This window comes from Nematolebias whitei, chromosome 5, assembly GCF_014905685.2.
Source record: "Nematolebias whitei isolate Nwh7 chromosome 5, NemWhi1, whole genome shotgun sequence".
Lineage (NCBI taxonomy): Eukaryota > Metazoa > Chordata > Actinopteri > Cyprinodontiformes > Rivulidae > Nematolebias > Nematolebias whitei.
In genome coordinates this window covers 16,652,191-16,664,753 of record NC_056502.1, presented here as the reverse complement: position 1 = coordinate 16,664,753, position 12,563 = coordinate 16,652,191, and the positions used below count along the sequence as shown (strand labels likewise).

The following is a 12,563-nucleotide window of genomic DNA, read 5'->3' as shown; positions in this document are numbered from 1 at the left end:
TATATCAGTATGTATATAAAGGTTTATATTCGCATTCTACTTCTAACTCATAATTTTTGTGTATTTTAATTTACCGGTAATTGAATCTTCATATCTTGACTCAAAATTGTGTCCTCGTGATTTTAGATGTTATTTAAAGTTAGATAATTCTAAAACAAATGAAAGTAAAGGCCTAGCATCAGTTGAAGGAATGTTTGATGCCCACTGCCTTTAAGATCTGAGCTAAAATCAGCTAATCCTGAGAAGGAACAGGTTTTTATCCATTTTAGTCTAACATCATAAATAACGTTATTTACAATCATTTATGATATTGTAAGGTCTTGTGAGATGTGATAACCCTCAAAATAAATTTTCTTTCAGCTGCTTCCTTCTTCAGGGGTCGCCACGGCAATCAAACTCTCATGAAAGATTTGGCAATTGATGCTGACGGCCCTTCCTGATGCAACCAGGTCTCTAACCCACAACCTCAGGATTATAAGACTGTGGCACTGACCACTAAGCTACCGCAGCCCCTTAGAGAATGTGTTGACAATTACTTTCAGCCACTATTACACCAAATTAATCTCAAAATCTGAGTTTCTGACATTTTTGTATTGGCTGTCATGGGTCATAGCGGTCATGAGATACACTACATTGCCAAAAGTATTTGCTCACCCATCTAAATTATCGGAATCATATGTTCCAATCACTTCCATGACCACAGGTGTACAAAGTACAAAATGAAGCACCTAGGCATGCAGACTGTTTTTACAAACATTTGTGAAAGAATGAGTCGCTCTTGGGAGCTCAGTGAATTCCAGCGAGGAACTGATAGGATGCCACCTATGCAACAAATCCAGTCGTGAAATTTCCTCGCTCCTAAATATTCCACTGTCGACTGTCAGCTGTGTTATAAGAAAATGGAAGTGTTTGGGATTGACAACAACTCAGCCACAAAGTGATAGGCCATGTAAACTGACGGAGCAGGGTCAGCTGATGCTGAAGCGCTTAGTGCGAAGAGGTCGCCAACTTTCTGCAGAGACAATCACTACACACCTCCAAACTTCATGTGGCCTTCAGATTAGCTCAAGAACAGTGCGCAGAGAGCTTCATGGAATGGGTTTCCATAGTTGAGCAGCTGCATCCAAGCCATACATCACTAAGTGCAATACAAAGTGTCGGATGCAGTGGTGTAAAGCACGACGCCACTGGACTCTAGAGAAGTGAAGGCGCATTCTCTGGAGTGACGAATCACGCTTCTCTATCTGCCAATCTGATGGACGAGTCTGGGTTTGGCGGTTGCCAGGAGAACGGTACTTGTCTGACTGCAATGTGCCAAGTGTACAGTTTGGTGGAAGGGGGATTATGGTGTGGGGTTGTTTTTCAGGAGCTGGGCTTGGCTGCTTAGTTCCAGTGAAAGGAACTCTGACTGCTTCAGCATACCAAGACATTTTGGACAATTCCATGCTCCCAACTTTGTGGGAACCGTTTGGAGCTGGCACCTTCCTCTTCCAACATGACTGTGCACCAGTGCACAAAGCAAGGTCCATAAAGACATGGATGGCAGAGTCTGGTGTGGATGAACTTGACTGGCCTGCACAGAGTCCTGACCTCAATCCGATAGAACACCTTTGGGATGAATTAGAGCGGAGACTGAGAGCCAGGCCTTCTCGTCTAACATCAGTATGTGACCTCACAAATGCGCTTCTGGAAGAATGGTCAAAAATCTCCATAAACACACTCCTAAACCTTGTGGACAGCCTTCCCAGAAGAGTTGAAGCTGTTCTAGCTGCAAAGGGTGGACCAACGTCATATTGAACCATATGGATTAGGAATGGAATGTCACTTAAGCTCATATGTGAGTCAAGGCAGGTGAGCGAATACTTTTGGCAATGTAGTGTACATTGCCACCAAACAGATAGAGCTGACTCCAAAAGTTATTGGCACAGTTTTAGAAACAGATCCTGTGCATTCAGTTAGCATGCAAAATATTTTTCAGGGATAATCCTCAACCATGACCACACCATAGTTCAGCTGTAAACAAGTCATTTTTGTGTTTGCTAAGGTTGTTTAGCTGTGGCAGACATATTGATGTGGGTTGACTCCAACAGTACACAATTCGTCCCATCCCTCCGCCTTCTGCTGCTGGTCGGGTCACAGAAGCAACAAGTCCAACTCACAGTTCAACATATTTTGTCCTGTATGTTTGTATGAAGCAGGTCTATTTTGAAAGTTCGATTTGTACATCGTCTTGTCGTTGATTTCCCATGGGGAAAAAATTAATATAACATTTAAAATGGACGCAGGACTTAAAATGGATTTTAACTCTTTTTGTGGTGTACCTCGATGATGTTCTGTTTGTTGGGTATATTTGTCTGATTCTGTCATGCTCCCCTTAAACCAGCAAATAGTGGGACACCCCAAGACCTTGGTGAATAGATGCAAATGTGAAATGGGACTTGGTCACAAGACTTAGAGCAGTAATGGGAGAATCCATAAAGAGATGTTTTTATTGTCATTCTGTTACACTGAGCAGCACGGGGGCTCAGTTGGTAGAACTGTTGCCTCTCAGCGAGAAGGTTGCCAGTTCAAATCCTAGCCAGGGTCCTTTCTGGGTAGAGTTTGCATCTTCTCTCTGTGCATGCGTGGGTTTTCTTCTGGTACTCCAGTTTCCTCTCACAGACCAAAAACATGCATGTTAGTCTGATTGGTAACTCTAAATTGTCTCTAGGTGAGAGAGAGAGAGTGAATGGTTGTTTGTCTCATTTGTCTCCATGTGTCCCTGTGATGGACTGGAGACCTGTCCAGGCCAGAGTGTCCCCCACCTCTCACACAGTGATGGTTGGACATGGGTACCAGTGACCCCTGTGACTCACAAAGGAAGAAGTGGATAAAGATAATGGATGGATGGATGAATTCTGGTATAGTACTTCTTCCATGGACAAGATGTTTGCAGTTATTCCCTCCATTCCCCACTCTTCTATCACCTTTCCAGGTCGGCACATCTCCTGTCCAGGTACCGGCCTCGCTGTCCAATCATTGGGGTCACCAGAAGCCCTCAGGTACAACCTGCTTCCACCAACTCTCCATGCTTGTCTTGAACAGTTGAGCTTTTGTCTTGGTTTCAATGCAACGCATTGTTTGATGAGCCGTGCACTTCCAACACTGACCAGTGCACAATGCAGTCATTGTTTACTCTGTTTGTTGTCGTACAGACTGACAGTGTTGTCAGATCAGAATCACCGGGCAGGAAGCTTGTTCTGAGACTAAAGGTGTTTCAAACTGTTTCAGTCGAGACTTCAAAAGTGCAGCCTGCTTACAATCTTGTATATTTCACCAATACCACAAATAACAGGACAGACACTGTAAAATGAATATATTTTCAAATTAATGTACATTTTACTTTAATAAGATCGGAGCACTCAAGGATCAGAGGCCAATTTCAGATACGTGTGTTTGGATGCTTTGCACAACAAACCAACATCAGGACGGCGTCAGGCCAAAGGTTCATCATTATCTCCATGTTCGTTGTTCATGATGTGTTTAAAACCTGAAGGTTATGGAACTGAATGTGTTGCACAAGTTAAAATCATTACCAACCACTAGATTAGATAAAACTGGTCTTGTCCAGTGTCATAGTGTTGATATATCAATGTTTATTATAGACCCAAAAGATCAAAATAAAGTTAAAAACACAAAATAAAAGGACAAAACCCATTTGTCATATTTAGAACCCATGGTCTTGTTCAGGTGGCCCGTCAGTCCCAGCTGTTGCGAGGTGTTTTCCCCGCTCTCTTCCACCCTCTGCCTGCTCCTGTTTGGGCCGATGATGTCGACAACAGAGTCAACTTTGGAATGGAAATAGGTCGGTGTGCGTGTTGTATGTTTGCCTTCCTTTACTTTTTTAACTCACAAACTGTTTTCTGTCCAACACTGCAGGAAAAGCCAGAGGGTTTTTCAAATCAGGCGACATGGTGATTGTGGTGACAGGCTGGATCCCAGGGTCCGGTCACACTAACATCATGAGGGCCGTTAACGTCCCGTAAACACAGGAATCCTCCGAACCCTGAAGCTGCCTGACCCGCTGAAGCCTTCTGCCTCTGATCGTGAATGAATGGGATGAAAACACCGAGAAGCAGCTCTGAAATTAAAACAATGAACTCTGCAGCAGGCAGGAGTGTTGAAGCAGCAGCAGCAAGGAGAGAGAATGGAGCTTGTTGAAGTTCTGTTGATTAAACACAATGACTCCTGCAAGTAAAACTTGAGACTTTACTTCTATTTGTCTTTTGTTGTTTTGTCTGGACTGATCCCTCACTAAATGAACCATCCAACTATTCCATTTCACCTGATCATGAACATTAATAATGTATTTTAAAAGGTTTGCATTGCAATGCTTTATGTACATTATCTTAAAAAATCAGACCACTTCAGTACGTTCTGCTATTTTAACCACTTCAAAGCAGGAGCAATGTGATAGGTAACATAATACTTTTAAATTTGCCTTTATTTTCTAATGTTTTCCCTTAAACAATACATCAAAATTTCTTCAGTTTGTTCAAAAACATTGTTCAATGAAGTTCACTTCAACTTGCTTTACGTTTGCCTTCTTACACTTCTTTTAGCTGTAAACTGCTAATTATATATTTTTAACTACAACTTTTCTAACTGTAGCCTTTATCCTTTAGTGTGCTAAATTTAGCTTTCAGCTATGGTTGAACTAATTAGATGCTTGCCACTCTTTTGCTATTAGTTTTTAGCTGATGTTTAATTTAAAATTCTAATTTCTGATTTGCTCATTTAAGCTTCTTGTTTCAACTTTACTTTAAGTTTTGAACAGATTTCAGCAGAATCATCCAGCTGTCAGGCTTTAACTTTCTCCAGTTGCCACAACTTTTATTTTGGAACTGGGAGACAAATTGTTGTGAACTAAAGAAACACTCTCACAACTAAGTACATGTTTGTTTTCTCAAATAAAAGCAAAGGGGACTAAGAGAAACCTAAATAAAAATCAATATTTGGTGTGAACACGCTTAATTAGGAGCAAATTTCTAGTCACACTTCCACAAAGTCAGGTGTTCAGTTCACCTTAACAGCTGTACAGGTGCTGATGATGATCATTACTTTCTGTTGATTCCAGCTGAAACTCAAACAGCTGCAGGAGGAGGAACAGCCAAACTCTGCATCCCTTTTGTTCCGGGACTCAGCTGAAGTTTCATCACGTCTCGATCACGCGCGTGTCGTACCTGTGCGAAATGCACTCTCGCGCCGGCTTGTGCGGGCACGCGGCCTTGGTGGGGTGGGGGCGAAGGATGATGGGGATGCGGGTGCCATGGTAACAGGCCGCTTGCATCCAGCCCTCTTACATGCGCATTTATTTAATTATTTCCCACTCGTTTGGACGCGCGTCTCCGTGCTCGACCTCTGCGCGGGACTTATGTAAAGAAGTGAACTTCCGTTCTGCTCTGAGGACTTCTGAGGAGCCTTTAAACGCTCAACAAGTTGTTTTGTTTATTTTGAGGAGGAGACTTTTGGGATTGTGAGAACATTCTCGCAGCTCAGACGGGCGGAGGAGCACGCGCCGCCTCTGGACACTCAAAGTGGACAGAAAGTGAGGAAGCGGCTTCCATCAGTCTGATGTGAAGGTGAATCCGGGATCAGGTTTTGTGAAACAGATCTCCTCCGCTTGTCTCCAGCCTCAGACGGACGGGCTCCCCGCGCGCCTTCCATCATGATGGATGTTCCGCTCGGATCCTGAACGTGGATTCAACATTTAGGGGAACAATTTGACTTCTGTCTCGTGCGGCTCTCTGTCATTTTCTGTGCACGTGTTGTCCTTTTTTTTTTTTTTTTTTTGAATGGTTTTAGGTTCGGGTGAATCAGAATGGATCGGCGCGTCTCGGTCTGCGCGTCTGTGATGACATGAGTGAATGACGACCAGCCGTCCTTGATCTTCTCCCCGGATATAAATGTGCATCCTTCCACCTTGTACCGAGCCGGGCAGCCTGATACACGCTGGAGAAGAGGGAAAGAAGCGGAACTGAGTGAACAGCGTGGAAATACACCAGCCTGGCCAATGAGCGTCGAGCGCCGTTATCTCCAGCAGAGCGGGGAGCCGGTGCCAAACATGACCGGCGCTGGAGCGTCGAGAGCGGCTGTGGAGGGGAGAGGGAGGGCCTCGGGCGGGGAGCAACGTTTCAAGGACGAGGAAGGAGGAATGATGCGAGGACATCTGTGAGGACAAAACCTGACTCCTGGAAGAAAATACAAAAGAAAAGGCTGCTGGCGACAGGGATGAGAGGAGGGAGGATTCAGTCATGGGGCCATTTCCAAGGGCACCGAGGTAAGGATGGCAACATTACCAGAGAGAGGGCTGTGTGAAGACAGACCCAGTCTACTTTCCTGTTGCTTTTTCCAACACTGTGACTGAAAATGACATCTTCATATGTAGGATCATCTGTAAAGGTGTGAATATTAAATAGTAGTGCTCCTGAAGGGGTCACCTCCTACAGGTTACCTCTCCCCCATCATCCTCCCCTCAGACTTCTCCTCCCTGAGCTGGGATGGACGGGGCTGGGAGCGTGGGTACCCCTGGTAGTGCTGGGGGCTCTGGAGGAGACAGCCTGCCAAGGCGGACTGACGGGGACCCAAAGAGGCGCAGTAAAGGCAGCCTGCCCTCCCCAGGTTACAGACTGTCCCAAGCATCACTGGAGGGAGAAAGGGGCTCCTTCGGTGCAGACAGCTCTTCACTGGGTGGACGTGGTCGTCGTCTTTCCATCATGAGTTCCTCCCCAAGGGATGGCCTTTCCTTTCGCACAGCGGGCACTCCAACCACACCGGTACCCCTGCCTCTGCCCCCACCATCCTCCTCATCCTCAGCCCATCCTCCACCTCTTCCACGCTCAGTGGGCTTCGCCACGCCCCGCACTGCCCTGGCCTCCACCTCGTCCACTGGGACAGGAGTCATGGTAGTGGCAACCGGTGCAGAGACGACCACCACGGCCTGTAACACCACTGCAGCTGGGACCCCCGAAACTATGGGTCAGTCCGGGCTTGGTGGGTTTGGCATAAGCCTGGATGGAGAGGATTACAGCAACTCCAACCAGAGCACCTTCATCCAGAGGCAGTTTGGAGCCATGCTTCAGCCAGGGGTCAACAAGTTCAGCCTGCGGATGTTTGGATCCCACAAAGCTGTGGCCTTGGAGCAGGAAAGACTCAAATCAGCAGGAGCGTGGATCATACACCCTTACAGTGACTTCAGGTCAGAGCGACTCAAACACACACACTCCACAGCATGCAACAGAATCTGGGAAGTGAAACAAATACCACTTGTAGCATATCAAACACAGATTATTGTGCAACCAGGGTGTACCCGCCTCTCACACAGTGATAGCTGGACACGGGCACCAGTGACCCCCATGAGCTGCAAAAAAAGAAGTGGGCAAAGTGGATGGATTGATTATACGTAATGTAGGAAGAAAAATGGATCAAAATGTTTCTTGAAATAGCTCACTTGAAGCTAAATTATGGGCACTTAAGGGGAAAGAACAAAAGGGAAAGAAAATTAATTAATTTAGTAAAGTCCTCCGGTTTAATGAGAGGAAATGGATAATGAGAAAATGGAAAGGGATGCAAGAAACTAAACATATTGGCCTTGAGATGTGATGGTTATAGGAAATTATCTGGAGCAAACAGTATGTGCAGGATGTGCTTGAATTATACAAATAAAACAGTCTTGGATAAGATGAAAGATGCAGAAGAATGAGTTGGAAAAAATGACAGAGCTTCTAGAATGCAACAATGCCAACATGATGATATGAGAGAAAAACTGTGATAATTTGGGGGGCGGAGTGCCAGAAAAGAAAACCAATTCAGTTAAAGAAACAAATCAAGCAGGTAGAAAATGAGAAATCTGAGAGGATAAACCTACTCAGGATGTGCAAGATGCCGTCACAGTTTGATAAAATGTCATTTCTTAACATTTGAAGAATGGATCAACCTTCGGACAGCCCTCCCTGCTGATGACTTTGAGGCGGTATCCCACTGAGCAGTGACTGTAGGGGGCTAGTTGGAGACACAACATTGCAAAAGAATAAAAAATAAAAAGGCATCCAGATTTTCTCTTGAAATCACACTTAACATGTTTGCACAAATTTGGGACAAAACTGGATGTGCCTGTACAAATAAACAAAATATCTGATTGTAGTGCTCTGAAATTATGCAACTTTAAAGGTTTGAGATGAGTTACACTCACCCACAAAAACTTTGAGACTATTCTGAGGGGCGATTTGTGTGGATTTTTTATTTTATTTTGAAATGTTAAAGACTCCAGTGAAATGAGGGCGAGGCTCCACAACTAACTTGAGGAAATTAAGAGACCTCACAAACTTTTGAGGCATTTTTTGAAACTTGTGATGGCTGTTCTCAGTTTGTCATCAACACTCTCAGCCCAGTGAGACGCTGGTTTTCCAGATCGTTCTGTCTCAGAATTTGAACAATTGTTGATTCCTGGTGAATCGTTTCAAACGGTTATTTTTGGCTTCATGCGAGAAATTTTGCAACTTTCAGTTTTGTCTTAAACGGAGGCAAATGCTGTTGCTTTCCACTTCAGTATCATTTTAATTTCACACGCAGTGCTAGTCTTTGCAGAATCATGGAGCTTCGTTAGTTTTCACTTCAAATACGTGCAGAGGGAGTGTCAGCCTTCGTAATCTCCAGACAGACTGCAGCAGTGACTTGATCCTCAAGACTCCTGCTCCACTTTCGACTCAGACTGTGATTTTTTTTATTGTCTGTCAATACGATGATCTCACCGGGAGGGGGTCCTCCCAGGTAAAATGAGGAATGAAGAGGCTGAAAAATAAAAGGGTGTGGACTAAACAATGAATCTCATTTCCTTCAGATAGGGCACCTAAAGACATTAATTATTCTGTTCCAGAGTGACAGTTTATGTTTCCTAAATGATGTAGGGTGTTGAAAATTATGCAAGATGAGCGTATGCATTATTCAATTATCCAACTTTTCAGATAAGTGCCTGTAATCTGGAGCGGCACTAGAAGAAACTTCTAAAAGCCAAGTGATAGAAAGGAGACGACAAATGACCTCTAAAACAACCGTATGTGCTTGAGTGAATGTTGGGGTTTGTGTGTGGAAGTATGTGTGAAGGCGTCATCATTACCCAGTCTGCTGATAAGCTCCTCGCTCCGCACTGCATCATAAAAAGGCACGATGCTGCTGCTGCTGCACTCAGAATACAGAAGGAGGTGGAAATGACTAAAGATTCATAGCCATTGCACATTGATGGGCTGAAGCCAGCTGCCATGTGTTCATCTGCTCATCTGCCAGGCTGATGGGTGGTAGAACTTGTAAGGAGCTGACCTCTGGCCAGCTGCAAATGGGGAGCCAATCACTGCCCACAAAGGACACACTTGGCCTTGATTACAGTAAAATTAGTGTCTGGTTTTACAACAGCTGAGCAGGTACATGCAGGTCAGCCATCGCCCAGCACCTGTTCACACTCAGAAATGAACCACTGATGAGACCATCGAGAACAGCTTTGATAGCATTTGCAATTCCTTTGTGTGTGTAGTTCAACTTCACATTACACAGGTGCACACACGCACAGTAATGTCCAGCTGGCGCCAGTCCACCGTGTTGCATCAGTCTGACCATCAGACGAGATGTTTTCACGTCAAACTTCATGAGAAGTTGGCACATTTGTTGTGTTGGTTTTCTCAGCGGTTCATTAACCCAGGAAGCCTCAAGACCGAAGGTAAGATACCAACGCAGACATGTTCCTGTTTTTAGTATTCCACATCGCTTTACAATGTAGCTGTTTTTGTTTCGTATTTTAATATAATTTTCTTTCATTTATTTTTTTTTCAATTTATATGCTTTCTTTTTTGATTGTCGTCATTCTTTGTCTAAAACAGGTCTCTCTTGTAAATGAGTCCTCGAGGCTCAGTGAGACTAACCTGTATAAAGGTTGAATGAATGAAATAATAAATCTATTTACATTAGTTACAGGGCCTGACTTGGGAGAAAATGGGAAAGTATCGGTGGACGCAGAATGAAGATGATGTTTTTTTTTAAGGCAGTGTGGATCTTCTAATCTGTTAAACAGAGGTTTACTATGGTTGAAGGAGTTCAGGCTTGGAGAAGATTCCAGGTTCCAGGAAGATGTGTGGCAGGTGAGATTCACAGGTTGGTGTATGAGTGGCAGGTGGGACCAGGGTGAAGAGGTAAGTGAGAGCTCTTTCCGGTTGTATGTCCGTATGAAGAGGTCCAAGGCAAACTCAGGCTGGAGGACGAAGGTACATCTCAAACTTGAAGAACACAGGAAACAGATTCTCATTTACAAGGAGCACAAGAAAAACAGGATTGATTCACAATATCTTAAGTTCAAGGTTCTTTCTTATCATTCGCATCACATGTGGTACATGAAGTGGAATGAAATTATGTACTCAAGGTCCCAGTCCCAATTCTATATAGAACGACAGCCTTTTTATTGAAAATGAATGGAGGAACACAGTTTGAGAAAGCACTATTTCACATATCTGCTGTTTTTCACAAATATGTCCTGTCCACTGCAGACGAGTTCACAACTCTGTCAGAATGATCAACTCTGAAATGATGGAGAACACGGGAGAAACATGACGCTTCAGCTCTTCTCTCACAAATGAGTCTGTGCTGATATGATGAAAGAATTATCGACATAATTAATTAGTCGTTCCACAAGCCTAAATGAAAGAAACAATTTTGCTCTTTTGGATTTAAAAAGGCTCAGTTAGAACAAAACTAATGGGATCTGGACGGATCATCGGTGATGTGTTCCTGAGGTATTGGGACAACCTCATGTTGGCATGGAGGCTGCACAGCTGCAGAAAGAAAAGCTTTGCAGAGAGTGGTGAAGGCTGCACAGAAGTCTATTGGAGTCAGTCTCCCCACCATCACAGACATCTACACCTCCAGATGCAGGAAGAGAGCCACCTGCATCATGAAGGACCTCACTCACCCAGCACACACACTTTTTGCCCCGCTCCCCTCAGCGTATTTTTAGTTGATGTTTTTTCTTATTTCATATCTTAGATCTTATTACTGTTTTTATATTTTATTGTCGGATGTAACTGGGACCCTGTGTACATAATGTCGTACCACCACATGTGGTACATGTGGTGGAACGACAATAAAGAAACTTCTGACTCCAACTCTTCTTGGAATCATTCTTGTTTTTTTGGGTTACGGGTAAAGTCCACCATGGTGGTTCTGGTGATTACCTGCAATCCTAAAACAACTTCTGCTCCCTCAGTGGCTGATTCAATAGCCCTTCACCTCCAGACACTTCTGCTGCCCACTAAGTTGCAGGCTGTGCAGACGGACACATGCAAAAACCCTCCCACTCACTCAGCCTGCTCTGTTTTCCTCTCACTTGCCTCCACATTGTGATTTTCTTAAAAAACAAAGAGCTTTGAGAGAATTTATTTGTTCAGAGGCTCTTGAGATAACCACCATGTTTGGTCCTAATGTTTTTGTGGCAGCAGTTTCTTTAAAGTGTGCACTTCCCCGGGTCAACTGTGGGCAGAGGAGAGAGAGAAATGCTGTCATTGCTATAGGCAAACGTACAGTGGACACTGTACGAAGGCCAGAACTGGGTCATAATGGCAGCGATACCCTCAGTCAGGGCTTTTGAACAGCTGCAGGTGGATATCTCTTCATGTTCAAAAAGTAAGAGTCTTCTCAGACAGAATGTGGCTGGATTGGGTAAAATGTGTTAAATTTCCTGAATAAGAATTTTCATTCCGTTGAAGGGATTTGCTCCTAATAAGGGCTCATTCCTCCTGGATGATGTTTGCACCTAATCTTTGATCACATACATCCTAGTCTCTCCCTTACACCTTGTTGTATTGACGTGTGGAGGCGCTGCCAAGACTGTCAAAGAAGTGTGGAAGCATTAGCATTGAAATGATAGAGATGTTAGGAACGTAGCCCAATAAGTTATAAATAACTTTGTAACAGCTAGATGTGCAGCTTTAGTGACTTCATTACCAAAGGGGTTAAAGGAGTGGTGAGACGAGTCGTGTAAAAGTGATAAAGAGAAAAAGCTTTTGAAGAAATTATAAAATAATTTGTTGCAGCTTCAGGTTGTCATTTCAAATTTAAAAAATATATATATTTAGGGGTTTTGGACAGTTATTATTTGCTGTATATCTGAATGACCTCAGTTTGGAGAACTGGAGTATAAATAATTGGATTGATGAGCTAATGACTAGTCCCATAAGGGTCAAGATCAAAGTCGATTTGTGACAGCTTTAAACAACTTTAATCTAAAAAAGATGTTTTTTCAATCACCTTTTTAGCAAACTTTTACACTACTGTAAGGTTTTCATTATTTAGCTGAAATTCCTTGAGGAAGTGCTCCTGGCTGCGACCAAAGTGCTACAGCTACCTGCCACTGCTGCTCTTTGTATTTGCACATTATCAGTACTTCAAATATAGTAGTCCATCGTTTAGTGTGGGAGATCCGTACCCTGAAGCCCCGCGATAAGTGAAAAACTGCAAAGTAGGAATAGTAGTACAAGTAGTAAGTA

The 12,563-nt window shown here is 43.8% G+C and overlaps 2 protein-coding genes across 2 annotated transcripts in view; both read left to right on the top strand.

The window, feature by feature from the left end:
* Positions 1-2,886: 2,886 nt before the first annotated feature.
* On the top strand, positions 2,887-4,218 carry LOC119409725 (pyruvate kinase PKM-like). The gene is made up of 4 exons (XM_037676626.1): positions 2,887-2,900; positions 2,975-3,041; positions 3,730-3,844; positions 3,919-4,218. The coding sequence occupies exons 1-4, from the start codon at positions 2,887-2,889 to the stop codon at positions 4,023-4,025; spliced, it is 303 nt and encodes a 100-aa protein (XP_037532554.1). The 3' UTR covers positions 4,026-4,218.
* Positions 4,219-6,539: 2,321 nt separating this feature from the next.
* The window catches only part of LOC119410001 (potassium/sodium hyperpolarization-activated cyclic nucleotide-gated channel 1-like), an 18,955-nt gene continuing 12,931 nt past the window's right edge, over positions 6,540-12,563 (top strand). The window contains exon 1 of the mRNA XM_037676903.1: positions 6,540-7,237. Coding sequence (XP_037532831.1) covers positions 6,540-7,237 — 698 coding nt within the window. The remainder of the gene's footprint in view (positions 7,238-12,563) is intronic.

Bases quoted from the DNA above. Each gene is read 5' to 3' on its own strand.
- LOC119409725 (XM_037676626.1), top strand. The intron at 3,042-3,729 runs GTACAACCTGCT...GGTCTTGTTCAG, and splicing joins GGGTCACCAGAAGCCCTCAG to GTGGCCCGTCAGTCCCAGCT. The intron at 3,845-3,918 runs GTCGGTGTGCGT...CCAACACTGCAG, and splicing joins CAACTTTGGAATGGAAATAG to GAAAAGCCAGAGGGTTTTTC.